General features: G+C 44.5%; 1 protein-coding gene across 4 annotated transcripts; it reads right to left on the bottom strand.

The window, feature by feature from the left end:
- Positions 1 to 757: 757 nt before the first annotated feature.
- Positions 758 to 5,834, bottom strand: LOC119317430 (SPX domain-containing membrane protein OsI_08463). Of its 4 annotated transcripts, none has more exons than XM_037591880.1 (12): positions 5,487 to 5,834; positions 5,299 to 5,388; positions 4,112 to 4,180; positions 3,804 to 3,924; positions 3,358 to 3,669; positions 3,126 to 3,242; positions 2,578 to 3,032; positions 2,185 to 2,489; positions 1,915 to 2,084; positions 1,642 to 1,832; positions 1,401 to 1,534; positions 758 to 1,279 (listed from the first exon to the last, which is right to left on the bottom strand). In XM_037591880.1, the coding sequence occupies exons 3-12, from the start codon at positions 4,162 to 4,164 to the stop codon at positions 1,041 to 1,043; spliced, it is 2,097 nt and encodes a 698-aa protein (XP_037447777.1). In that variant the 5' UTR covers positions 4,165 to 4,180; positions 5,299 to 5,388; positions 5,487 to 5,834; the 3' UTR covers positions 758 to 1,040. The 4 variants fall into 4 exon arrangements, with proteins under 4 accessions (XP_037447777.1, XP_037447776.1, XP_037447775.1 ...); XM_037591879.1 differs by having other exon boundaries at positions 4,112 to 4,186; positions 5,487 to 5,833; XM_037591878.1 differs by having other exon boundaries at positions 4,112 to 4,186; positions 5,280 to 5,388; positions 5,487 to 5,832.
- Positions 5,835 to 14,026: the final 8,192 nt, after the last annotated feature.

Genomic DNA, 14,026 nt, shown 5'->3' with positions numbered 1-14,026 from the left:
ATTTTGGGTTGATCCATGTGGGTGCTGGGAGCTCCTGTCTTTCTCTTGTTTTCTTCTTATACTTTCATTTTGTTGTTTCTTTTGTTTTTCGTGTTTTTACATTGAGAACTATTCGCGAATCTCGAATTGAAAAAATGATCAGGATTTTAAAAAGTTATTAATTTCAAGAACTTTTCATGATCCAAAAAATGTTCATGGACTAAATTTTTTTTTGCAAATTCAAAAATGTTTGCAAATTTCAAAAAATGTGCAGCGATTCAAAAAATGTTTGCTGATTCAAAAAAATGTTGGTCAAAATAAAAATTGTGAATTTAAAAAATTGTTCGCCGATTCAAAAAAAACTTTACATGTTTTTAAAAAAGGTGCACAATTTTCAAAGATGTTTGCGAATTTATAGAAGATGTTCATGATTTTAAAACATGTTCACAATTTTAGAAAATGTTAAGGTTTTAAAAAATATTCATGAACTTGGAACAATGTTTGGAAAATGAAAACTAAAAAGAAGAGAAACATAAAAAAGAAAAGGGAAAACGAACATGAGAAAAATAAAAATAGAAAACTAAATAAAAAAAGAACTGAAAAATAAAGTGAAAAAGAAAATGAGAAAACCAAAAGAAAAAAACCTATAAGAGGGAGCCTGCGCCACTTGGGCCGGCCCAAATAGACGTTGCGACCTAAGCGTTAAATAGGAACCGCCGGCAGGAGCGTGAGGAAAGAAAAGCCTGGCCACCGAAACGGTTTGGCGCCTCTCTCCAAATTTCCAAATCTTTACATACTTTTAGCTCTTCCCGTTGGCTTGTGCGAGTACCTTACACGATCTGCAGCACTGGATGGATCAGTACAGTTTTATTTAGAACCGTGTGTCTGCTACAACAGTTGCTAGCTTGGATACCACAAGCTTCGGTACGCCACAAACGCAGCACCTAGCACTGGCACCGACGGCCTAACATTTACAGCGACGCTGCAAAGCTTCGAACAGCAGCTCGGCCTTGCCGCGCATTGATCCATGCTTAACTATATGCATCGAGGGGGCCCGTTTGTCAGTACAGGGTGCTGTAAGTGCCGAATGTCGCCGCGATGGAGGCTACGCAGATCACCAAGGACGGCAGCAGGGTGGCGTTCAGGAGCTGGCTCTGCCCCAGGTACCCTGCGGCGGTGATCGTCATGTCCGCGGCGACACGGGCCAGCGTCCCGGCCTCCGTCGAGAGGAGCCCGCCGTTATAGGTGCCCCGGGAGAGCCTCGACGACATCACCCGGGAGAGGAGGGACAGGTTCACCCCTGCGATGTTCAGACACATGGTCATAAGAGAAATACATGCGATGCAAGTTTCAGAAAAGGTAACACTTCACGTCTGGTCCAGGCTTTGCGTTGGAGGTGGTGGGCTGTTTAGGTTCTTTACCTTCGAGCACCTCGGCGAATACGAACGTGATGAGAGCCGACACGACGTACTGAGATACGCAGTAGCTGGAGCCGAAGTGGAAGCTCGAGGCGATGCCAATCAGGACCATGATCTCAGACGCCACCAAGATTTGCCTTCAGATGGAGAAAGAAAAAGGGATGTGAAACGGCCAGAGAACTGCAGTGATCAAGAGAAGAGAACTGCTCTATAGCGTGCGGTGTGATGAAAGCACACAAGTTACCTGTCCTGGAACAGATTGGTGATATAGCTTCCGACGATGACGTTGACCGGAAGAACCGTCAGTCCTAGAACAGCTAGAAAGATGGCCACCGTGCTCGTGGACCAGTTAAAATAGAACGTAGTGACAACACTAGACTCGGAGAGTAGAATCTCCATTGCAAACTTGAGCATGAAGTAGATCAATAACTGAACCTGATATATTTGTGAAGAGCAGGTGTAAGAGTACATTCAACAACTGCAAAAAGAGATCAGATTCAAGGGGTTAGGAGGAAACCTTCACAGATGGCGTGAGCAATCTGTATGCTGCGGCAATCGATGTTGCTGCTTTATGACTCTCTTTAGGGTCGTTTTCGTTGTTGTCTGCATTTTCACCCTGCCTCTCCTTTGCCTCTGTGAGCAAAGGCTGTGCTAAACCGCCCTCCAGATTATCATTTCGTCCATGGCCTATCACGGCAAAGAATTTAAGTCAATAAATGTATCCGGAGCCTAGGTTCCATGACCACGACAAGAGTTGCTTTTGAACAAAGCAAACGACGAGGATTACCGGAATCAGATGACTGTGCGTTGACAGCATTCTCTTTAGCAAAGTGATCTGGCTCTTTGAAGGAAATCCATACCCAAATCAAATTACCAACCCAAGCAAGGCACATGATCCACCCGGGCAAGGTGTTCTGATTAAAAGTTACTGCATAGATCTTAAATTCAGTCTGCAGCAAACCAGCCAGCGCAGGACCGCATGCCATCCCAAGTGCACTAGCACTGACAAATCCCGCGGAGGCTTTCAGCCGCATTTTGAGAGGCACACAGTCACTGATATACCGACGGTTCACAGCTCTGGCAGAACCCAACCTGCATACAAATGTGGCCGATTTGATCGATCAGATAAACATTTTAAACATGACAACAGTAAATTAGGGAACAGAAAGAAAATTCATACCCGCAGAGCAGCCGGCCAAGTATGAGAACAGTTAGGGAGTTCAGATCATACGCCAAAGCATACAGCAGGTTCCCGGAAAACAGCATGATGCTGCTGAATACGAGGGGCCTAAAGTATGACCTGTTGGACCAGGCACTGAAATATACTGAAGAGAACACTTGGGCAACTGCCATCGACCCGATAATCACACCGCAAACAGTCGCTGCGGCACCAAGGCTCACAGAATAGTCATCTGCAGTTGGCACGATGATGTATGTGTTCACCATGTAGAGGAATGTGTTCACTAGGTTGAGCATCAGCGACATGAAATGGTAGCTCTGGTCATCGACGAGATCTTCCGAGCTAGCTTGCACGTCTTCTGGAATGATCAGTGCGTGTTGTCCAAGGAATTGAAGGAAGGTTGTGCTGTGCGTGAGTTTCTGTACTGAATTATTTATTTGTTCGATGATAGGGTCCTGCACATAGAAAAGGTGTACAGATATTCATTTAGAGCACATATGAGAATTGCATTATCTGATTATGGAAGCAGCTAAGAATCTAGAAGAGACCTTCAAGGTAATTGATGGATGATCATAGATGGACATGAAGCTTCCTTGGTGATCTTGCAGAGATGCAAGGTTACGTGTCAAAGCACCAGCAACAGCTACGATACCCTGCATCCAGAACTGCATAATAAGTGCAAAAGATGATGAAGACTACAAGGAATCAAGGACAGCCACCATAGAAACAAATGCACTGAAGCCCCACTTATGAACTGAAGATGCAAGCAAGTAAAATTACCACTTGCTTGAAGATCGGCTGAAGCTGAGAATAGGGATGGTTTGCACGAGTAGAGATGTAATAATCTGTAAATCGATAGCCGAAGCGCTTATCGAACTTCTTAAGAATCTTCCGGATCCCAGTAGCATTCATATCAACAAATCTAAGGAGCTTCACAAGGTCAAGCCCGACTTGCCTATATGCCTCTCGCACTTGAGAAACTTGTGATATATCGGAATGTTCCGTGAGTACGGCACGCTGTTGTCCCAATTTCTCGATCCTGCTAGCAAGATGACCTTGCTGTTTCAGTAGAAAGAGCACAACCTTTTCAATCTGCAATGAAGAAACTCACATGAACACAGATGGTGTGAGGCAAAAAAGAATAAACATTGATGGTTGAACGAATGCATCAATAATAAAGCATCTGTATGAAATATGAATCTATCAGCAACTCAGCTCGGTATTACCTGATCGTCAAGCATCCTTGAGAACTCCTTAAGAACCTGTTCATGATTACTTCCACCATCTTGAGTCTGCTGAACATACTGTTTTACCTTTTTCTTCATCATTTTGTAATTAATATAGTATCTGGAAAAGTGAGCAAATGATTCATAAGATTCGAAATGGTCATTGAACAAGCTTATAATTTGATATTTTTTGTCAGTGTATATCTGCGTCGAGAAAACAGCAACACATAAGTTATGCATATCTAACCAATTCAGTCATAACAGTAAAATGCCATGGAACTAAATTTTGGAGCAGCAAGGCAACATACTCTTTCCACTCTTCCAACTGATCCGACATCAGTACCTTCCCGAAATTAACCATCTTGGCGTTTCGCTACCTGCAACTAAAAATCAACAAAATCGTTAGCATAGCGATAGAGGCTAGAAGCCTAGAACCAATCAACTCAAGCACAATACTTCGATTTAGTCAACATTTTAGAATACCAGCCAGATAATTGGTTCAGATGCCAGAGTAAATTAAGAAAGACACACACACACACACACACCGCTAATATGTAGCTTTCAGCAAAAGATCTTAACGAGCTTGAGACAAAAAACTAATGCGCACACTAAGCGCCAAAGTGCGTACATGGACCAAAGACATAATAGCTCATAATAAGTGGAGAAGCTAAGATAATGTTAACATGTGTGGCAAAAGCTTGAGATATTCGAGACAGCTCCAAAAGGGATAGGGCACGTAGCAAGATGGCACAGAATCGACTAGTGACATAGTGAGACAAAACCCTTGAGAGGGCACATAATAAAATGGCTCCAAGGTCTCCCAAGAGCTAAGCATCTCTATTAAAGCGCGCACACAATTCCTTTTCTGAATTGGCCTTGCTAAGAACGTGCCTTAGACAAGAGCATCAGATCACCTTCAGACTACAGTAGCACTGTACTACCAGAAAGGCGCGGGTGCAGTTCTTCTCGTTGTTTTTATCGTGGAGTTTGCCACATAGTCAATGTGCTACAGGAAAGTGAACCATCAGGCCGGATGATGAGGAGCAAAAGACCCAGAGAGGGCTGAGGGTCACACGTCAAGAAACATAAATGTGCGCTAGCGGCGACCGTGGTGCTCTGCTTCTCTTGTCAGTATCCTGCTTAAAATAAACCTAGGAAAGCGCCGCTCAGCTGAGGAGGGTGGCCTGTCACCGCCGTGGTGCTCCGGCGATCTTGGGGGCGGTTGCTTGCCCAAATGCAGATGGTTCTTCTTCGGCGCTCGCATCGCATCACCGGCCCGGCGAGACAGTGAGAGGGGATTCTGGCATCATCAATCGGGAAATGGGAAAGGTATTCCGAATTTTTTTGGAAAAAAAAAAACTTCAGGCGAATCCAAATTAAAGCCGACAGAGACACGCCGAGGGAAACGAGTCCCTGATTCTTCTGAATAAAAATGAGTATTGTTATTTCTGTTTCGGACAAGGGGCTGGAAATTACAGTAGAACAGATTGGTTACTGCGTCCGCGTGTTCTTCGGCGGCTCCTCCCTCCCCTTGCTCGGCGAAATAATCTCCTGAATTAGATGACCATCAACGAACGGATCGCGCCTGCAACACCGACAAATTGACCGCGCATTCAGAAAAGATTCAGCACGAACCGAAATCAAAAGACAAGGGAACAGATACGCCTAGGCGCGCGCACGTACCCACAGTGATCCCTTGCGAATGGGAGGCACCGGAAGGAGATGAGGCGGCCGGGATGTTGGAAGAGGCCGGCGCAATGGTAATGGCGCGCGTATGTATACCAGTATTATGTGCGAATGCAATGGATAGGTTCGGCTTTGGTCGGCTTCGGAGGTGCGAGGGAGAGAGGAAGGGGGAGGTATTTATAGCGGCGACGGTGGGGGAGGGAGAGAGGACGGAGGAGTACATGGAGATGGAGGAGCGGGGCGTCGCCGGGGATGTGGCCGGGGCGGGACAGGAGCGGGTTGGCTGCGGCCGGGACGTCGCCCTCGTGTCGCCGATGCCGACGTGGCGGATTCGACCGGGACGGGACGGCTCGCGGCCCCGTTTTGGCATACGATGGCCGTGGCTGTGGACAAAAACGCCTCTCGCCTCACTGCCCCTAGTTTTCTTTGTGCGTGAGGTAACTCTTTTTTTCTTTTGCGGGTCTGCGCGAGGTAACTCGGCCACTAATCTTTAGCTCAACTAGGTTTTTTCTTTCTAAACCGTTTTTTCTTGCGGGGTTTCTTTCTAAACCGTTATTTGATGATCAAAATAAAAGGAGTTTTTTTTACAAAATCAAAGGAGTACTTCCCGGAAAAACTTCCAATATACTCTCTCCGTTCCTAAATACTTGTCTTTCTAGGCATTTTAATAAGTGATTACATACGGAGCAAAACGAGTGAATCTACACTCTAAAATATGTCTACATACATCCGTATGTAGTAATCATTTGAAATGTCTACAAAGACAAATATTTAGGAACGGATGGAGTATTTATCAACTTTCAAGGCAGTACCAAGAACGCCAGAAGTAACATAAATTACGTCAAGACCACCTACCGATGACTACAATGAATGTAGTCGAAGCCCTCACTGGAGCCAGGAAGACCGTGTTTTATATTACACAAAAGGGAATTCATTATGCTAAGGTCCCTAACACGCCAGAACAACAACCATCGTCAATGAAGAGAATCGTATATCAGAAGGATCCAACCTATAAACTCATGTACACAGACGAACGGAGAGCAGATCCAAGCGGATCAATCGAAGACAAACCTCCACACGCCCTCCGACGACGGTAGACGCACCGCCTGGTGGGGGCTAGGTAGGTGGGACCTTATTCCATCTTCACGGAACCACCGTCGATTCGCCTTTTTGAGCAAGACACAAACCCTAATCATACTATAAAAACATCTAAAAACATAGCCCTCCCGCTGGCAAGGGCCTAGATTCACCACGCCTCCATGGCCCTAAGGCCACAAGAGGCGAGGCAGATTGACGAGGCGCTGGCGGGAGGCAGGGAACCCTAGCGCATGATCTCCTGAGAGCCGCGTACAAAAGGGTACAGGAGGACCGCATTGCTGTAAACTCTAAGGGGTTGCTTGGCTAATTATAAAAAACAGGTGAAATTTAAATTTAGAACATGCCCAAACCTAGCTAGCGTCTCTCGAGGCCCCACCTGCTGATATTGTCCTAGACTAGCAAGTGTTCACCACATCGTCTCCCAGCCAGGTGGACCGGGCCGAGGACCCCCATGAAGAATTACCAGTGGGCCATGTTCGTCAGACCCAGGAGCGCCAAGACGGGATGTTTCAAAAAACTTGGCGCCTACTCCAAGACTTAGAGATCGTCTATGCCACAATTTTCTTAGATGTAACCAACCTTTGTGTAAACCCTAGATAACCTTGATACCTATACAAACCGAGGGGTAGGGATCATAGACGACACCTCATATACACACGATCTCATGGTAGATCAACCTGCACCTTGTACTCCCTCAAAATCGAATACGATCAAAGCGGGACATAGGGTATTATCTCTTTGAGAGAAAGCGAACTTGGGTAAAATCATGTGCCTCTATTACCATCGCACCAAGGCTACTTGTCCGGGACCCTCTACCCGAGATCTGTTGGATTTGACTCCATCATTGGTGGCCCATGCAGGTCCCTTTGGGTATTCGAAGTGATGCAATGCTGCTCATTATCGACTATCGGTGTAATGTTGGCGCGACGTTGGCGCCAAAGTAACCTCTCGCCGATTCAACCAGCCATCTAGGCTGGATCGAGACCTCAACCCACCATCGGGATGTTAGGCCCAACGAACAGGAAACCAGGTCTCCCGCTTGAGATGTTAGATTACATCAAGGGTAAGCGGATCGCATGCGTCCAAACACCGATGTTAGATCGGGCTTGGGACAAAAACTATGCCTCGTCAGATCAGGCTTAGGGCTTGAGCTTGCTACGTGTGATACACGTTGGGACTTCCCCGAAGAGGAAGGGTGATGTAGTATAGTGGCAGATAGTATTTCCCTCAATTAAGCACCAAGGTTTATCAAACCAGTAGGACATTCACACAAACAAACTTCAACAGTACCTTCACACACACAACAAATACTTGCACCCAACACGGGCAAGAGGGTTGTCAATCCCCTTGTACTCGTTAATTGCAAGGATTTAATTCAGGTAGTGATAGATAAATTGCAAAGGAAAATAAAAGAGAATAAATTACACCAAGTAATTTAGGGTTTTAGTGAATATGGAGTGAATGGACCCAGGGGCCATAACGTTCACTAGAGCTATCTCTCATGAGCATAGTAACAGTGGGTGTAGACAAATTACTGTTGGGCAATTGATAAAAAGCACATAGTTATGATGATATTCATGCCATGATCAATATATAGGTATTACGTCCGAGACAAGTAGACCGCTAATCTTACTAAATATACTATACTCCATCCCTCGACCACTATCTAACATGCATCTTGAGGTATTAAGTTCATAACAAACAAAGTAATGCATGGAGCATGATGACATAATATAGACAAAGTAGAATCAATCAATATGATTAAACCCCATCGTTTTACCCTTAGTAGCAACAATACAAATATGTGCCTTGCTACTCCTCCTGTCACAGAGTAAGGACACCGCAAGATTGAACCTACTACCAAGCACCTCTCCCACTAAGGATCAATCAATCTAATTGGCCAAAGAAGATAGATAGATTGGACAAAAATACAAGGCTATAAAATAACACATAATAAAATTCAGAAAAGACTTGATTACTTTCAATGAATAATCTGATCATAAACCCATAATTCATCGAATCCCAACAAACACACCGCAAACATTACATCGACTAGATCTCCGAAGATATCATTGCAGAGAGAGAGAGGGAGAGAGAGAGAGAGAGAGAGAGAGAGAGAGAGAGAGAGAGAGAGAGAGAGAGAGTCATCTAGCTACTGCTATGGACCCGTAGCTCATGTGGGTACTACTCACACATCATCATGGAGGCAGCAAGGTTGATGAAGATGGCCTCTGTGATCGATTCCCCCTCCGGCAGAGTACCGGCGAAGGCCTCCATATGGGATCGCAGAAGAATAGAGGCTTGCGACGACAATGAAATTGTTTCGGGTCTCACTCTAGTGGTTTCTGGATTTATGAGAGTTTATAGGCTTAGAATTAGGTCAAATGAAGCTATGTGGGCCCCCTGAAGCTCAGGTGGCGCCCCCTTGGGGGCGCGTCATGTGAGCTTGTGGCTCTCCCATAGATCTTCTGGCCTCCCCCGAAGCTTCTACGGTCTCTCCTAGTCTAGAAAAAAAGCATTGTAAAGTTTTGTCGTGTTTGGACTTCATTTGGTATGGTTTTTCTAAGAAACAAAGAAATAGGCAAAGATAAGAACTGACACTGGACACTGAGTTAGTAGGTTAGTTCCCAAAAATGATATAAAATGGCATATAAAACATATAAGATTGATAATATAACAGCATGAAAAAAATATAGATACGTTGGAGACGTATTAGAGCCCAACAATCCGACTGGGGAACAAGACTACGCGTTTGGCCCCTTGTGAGAATCTCGGATCGATGTTAAATCAATCCTTGGAGAAACCACCATTGGGACCGATGTCAGATCTGATCGGAGCCAAAAACTTTCTCCCATCGGCCACCCATCTCATGGAAACCGTCGAAGGATCACCCGACGACATGAACATCGACGAGAATAGTAGACATATATCCACATGTGCTAAAACAGATGAATCCAGGCTAGTATCTAGCTTAGGAAAATGGATCCATTACATCACCCATGCGTGGAACCACCAACACCGCCCATCCAAGGTCCAGTTTAGATCCGATGTCCATGCAGGCCTAGCCTCTTATGTCGAATACTATCCCGGGAAAACTGACACCTAGGATTTTTCGCTGGTCATGCAGAAGACAAGCGAAACTGTCCGAGAATTCTGGTCCTGTTTTCTGTAAAGGAAGAACAAGATCCCAGACCGTCAGGACTTGGAAGCTCTAGTAGTGGTCCGCCTTAACATATGAGGATAACGGGTCTTACTGGATATCGACCATTAGCGCTCGAGGACGTTTTTCGCCCACTGCAAATTAATGGAGAACTACTGCGCCAAGGAGGACGCCTGGCTAGCCAAGTGACAGGCCCCCAGCTCCGGCTTGCCCGAGGTGCCAAATGATGGAAAGCACACCCATTGCAGCCGCAGATCAAAACTCAGTAGCGTCGGAGAACATGGCGAGTAGCTCCCTCGCAAAAATGAGTCATATGGACGACAACGATGGCAAATCATAGTTGGATACAATACTAGACTAGCCATGCGCAATCCACTTAGCCGCGTCGAATAAACCGACAACCCACAGAAACATACACTATTGGGTACTCGAGCAGGTGGGAAAAGGAGGCCCCACTGGCAATAGGCGAACACGAGGTCTAACAATTAATGGTGACCAAGGGCAATATGTGTCTGTCAAAGTGCTAGTTATCGACTAGAGGGGTGAATAGGTGATTTTTATGAAAGTCTTCAAGGCACGCAATGTCTTCGAAGACAGATAATTAAAACAATAACTAAACAGGATACAGCGGAAGGTATACTACACTAGCCATGCAACAAATTCAAGTTACAATACAGAAGATGCATGAAGACAAGTAGCTGCTAGGTAGACATATCATAATAGGAAGACAGTATGAGGCCAAATATGCAATCAGAGTGAATGTCTTCACACAATGTATTCAACTAGAGCAGGCAAGCAATGACTTCACGAAGCTAACACTAAGTAAGGGGTGAGGTGATAGAACCAGTTTCTCGATGAAGACAAGGATTTGGTAGACCAGTTCCAGTTGCTATGACAACTATATATCTGATTAGGGAGGCTGAGATTGAACTCAGAAGACCACATCTTCACCTTATTCCCCTTGAGCTAAGGTCACTTAGTCCTCGCCCAATCACTTAGGTAAGTCTTCAAGGTAGACTTCCAAACCTTCATAGACTTCGTTCACCAGCGATCCATAATGACTCTTAGATGCTCAGAACGCGATGCCTAACCGACTAGAAGATCACAATATTCAAGTGTAACAAGTCTTCGGATCACGCGAAATAGAAAGACTTCCGTGATGTCAAACACTCTTTGGGCTCTAGGTGTTTTGGGTTTTCTCTTTGCAAGGATTCTCTCTCAAAGGCTTCGGATGAGGGCTGCTCTCAAACGACAAAAGTCGTGCACTAACTCTGAGCTACCACCAACTTATGGTGGAGGGGTGGGCTATTTATAGTCAGGAGGCAACCCGACATGATTTGTTCGAAATGACCCTTGGTCATAGGGGAACTGACACGTCTCTAATGGTCGAATTTCAAACACACGCAACAGCTTGACTTGGGCTGCAAGTTAAGCTGACTTATCCAACTCAAGACAAGGATTCTCACATTTGTCTTCGCTTGAAGACATAGGATTTGGGTTGAGCATCATGTCAGTTTTCTGACTTTATTCAGCTGGACCCCACTTAACAGTTCAGTGGTTCCTATGACTCAAGTAAGAAGAAAATGAAACTATGAAAGAAACTATGTCTTCGCTCTCCATTGTCTTCAAGAGAATGCCTTGATGTGTCATTATCTTCGACACAGATGTCTTTGCGAACCACCATTTTCTTCAATGTCGTCATACATTTTTAGGGGTCGTCATCGATGGGTAAACCGAATCAATGAGGACTTCTACCTGTGTTCTCCTGTGAAACTCACAAACACATTAGTCCCTCAACCAAGTTTGTCGCCAATACTCCAAAACCAACTAGGGGTGTCACTAGATGCACTTACAATCTCCCCCTTTTTGGTGATTGATGAAAAATGGTTGAAGTTTTCAATGGGGATAAAATATGTGAAAGTTAAAGAACGTGGTCGTTGGCTTCATGAATTTGGAGGGCTCCCCCTGAAGATGTGCATATAAGAAATTTTCTTTTCAATGCAAATGCACATGGCCGGTTTTGCTTTGTGGACATCGTCCTATGTTCATTGATGTCTACTACGCAACTTTATTCTTGTAGACACGTGTTGGGCCTCCAAGCGTAGAGTTTTGTAGGACAGTAGCAATTTTCCCTCAAGTGGATGACCTAAGGTTTATCAATCCATGGGAAGCGTAGGATGAAGATAGTCTCTCTCAAACAACCCTGCAACCAAATAATAAAGTCTCTTGTGTCCCCAACACACCAAATACAAATGGTAACTTGTATAGGTGCACTAGTTCGGCAAAGTGATTGTGATACAAGTGTAATATGGATAGTAGATATTGACTTTTGTAATAAGAACAATAACAAACAACAAGGTAGCAATTGATAAAACGGAGCACAAACAATATTGCAATGCTTGAAAATGAGACCTAGGGTCCGTACTTTGGTAGTGCAATGTCTCAACAATGCTAATATAATTGGATCATATAACCATCCCTCAAAGTGCGATGAAGAATCACTCCAAAGTTCATATCTAACGGAGAACATAAGAAGAAATTGTTTGTAGCTATTCTTTCCGATCGATCTATCCAAGAGTTCATACTAAAATAACACCAAGTTATTTGTTCCAATTAATCTATAAAGAGTTCGTACTAAAATAACACCAAATAAAATTCAGATCCATAATACTCAATCCAACACAAAGAACTTCAAAGAGTGCCCCAAGATTTCTACCGGAGAAACAAAAGACGAGAACGTGCATCAACCCCTATGCATAGATTACCCCAATGTCACCTCAGGAATCCGCGAGTAGAGTGCCAAAGCACATATCAAGTGAATCAATATAATACTCCATTGTCACCACGGGTATTTGATGTCTACTACACAACCTTCTTCTTGTAGATGTTGTTGGGCCTCCAAGTGCAGAGGTTTGTAGGAAAGTAGCAAATTTCCCTCAAGTGGATGACCTAAGGTTTATCAATCCGTGGGAGGCGTAGGTTGAAGATGGTCTCTCTCAAACAACCCTGCAACCAAATAACAAAGAGTCTCTTGTGTCCCCAACACACCCAATACAATAGTAAATTGTATAGGTGCACTAGTTCGGCGAAGAGATGGTGATACAAGTGCAATATGGATAGTAGATAAAGGTTTTTGTAATCTGAAAATATAAAAACAGCAAGGTAACTACTGTTAAAAGTGAGCACAAACGGTATTGCAATGCTAGGAAACAAGGCCTAGGGTTCATACTTTCACTAGTGCAAGTTCTCTCAGCAATAATAACATAATTGGATCATATAACTATCCCTCAACATGCAACAAAGAGTCACTCCAAAGTCACTAATAGCGGAGAACAAACGAAGAGATTATGGTAGGGTACAAAACCACCTCAAAGTTATCCTTTCTGATTGATCTATTCAAGAGTCCGTAGTAAAATAACATGAAGCTATTCTTTCCGTTTGATCTATCATAGAGTTCGTACTAGAATAACACCTTAAGACACAAATCAACCAAAACCCTAATGTCACCTAGATACTCCAATGTCACCTCAAGTATCCGTGGGTATGATTATACGATATGCATCACACAATCTCAGATTCATCTATTCAACCAACACAAAGAACTTCAAAGGATGCCCCAAAGTTTCTACTAGAGAGTCAAGATGAAAACGTGTGCCAACCCCTATGCATAAGTTCACGGAACTCGCAAGTTGATCACCAAAACATACATCAAGTGGATCACGTGATATCCCATTGTCACCACAGATAAGCACATGCAAGACATACATCAAGTGTTCTCAAATCCTTAAAGACTCAATCCGATAAGATAACTTCAAAGGGAAAACTCAATTCATCACAAGAGAGTAGAGGGAGAGAAACATCATAAGATCCAACTATAATAGCAAAGCTCGCGATACATCAAGATCGTACCACCTCAAGAACACGAGAGAGAGAGATATCAAACACATAGCTATTGGTACATACCCTCAGCCCTGAGGGTGGACTACTCCCTCTCGTCATGGAGAGCGTCGAGATGATGAAGATGGCCACCGGAGAGGGATTCCCCCCTCCGGCAGGGTGCCAGAACGGGTCTAGATTGGTTTTCGGTGGCTATGGAGGTTTCTGGCGGCGTAACTCCCGATCTATTGTGCTCCCTGATGTTTTTAGGGTATATGGACATATATAGGAGAGAAGTCAGTCAGGGGAGCCACGAGTGGCCCACGAGGGTGGGGGCGCGCCCATGGAGCAGGCGCGCCTCCCTGCGTCGTGGCCACCTCGAAGCTTCCTTGACTTCAACTCC

This window comes from Triticum dicoccoides, chromosome 6A (assembly GCF_002162155.2).
Source record: "Triticum dicoccoides isolate Atlit2015 ecotype Zavitan chromosome 6A, WEW_v2.0, whole genome shotgun sequence".
In the NCBI taxonomy this organism is placed as follows: Eukaryota; Viridiplantae; Streptophyta; class Magnoliopsida; order Poales; family Poaceae; genus Triticum; species Triticum dicoccoides.
Note: the sequence above shows the minus strand (reverse complement) of the source record. Positions and strands in the feature narration are given on the sequence as shown.

Excerpts from the sequence above, each read along its gene's own strand:
- LOC119317430 (XM_037591880.1), bottom strand. The coding sequence starts at position 4,164 with ATGGTTAATTTCGGGAAGGTACTGATGTCGGATCAGTTGGAAGAGTGG. Across the intron at positions 3,033-3,125 it reads ATCCATCAATTACCTTGAAG|GACCCTATCATCGAACAAAT; the intron begins GTCTCTTCTAGA and ends TTCTATGTGCAG. Across the intron at positions 2,085-2,184 it reads CGCACAGTCATCTGATTCCG|GCCATGGACGAAATGATAAT; the intron begins GTAATCCTCGTC and ends TTGCCGTGATAG.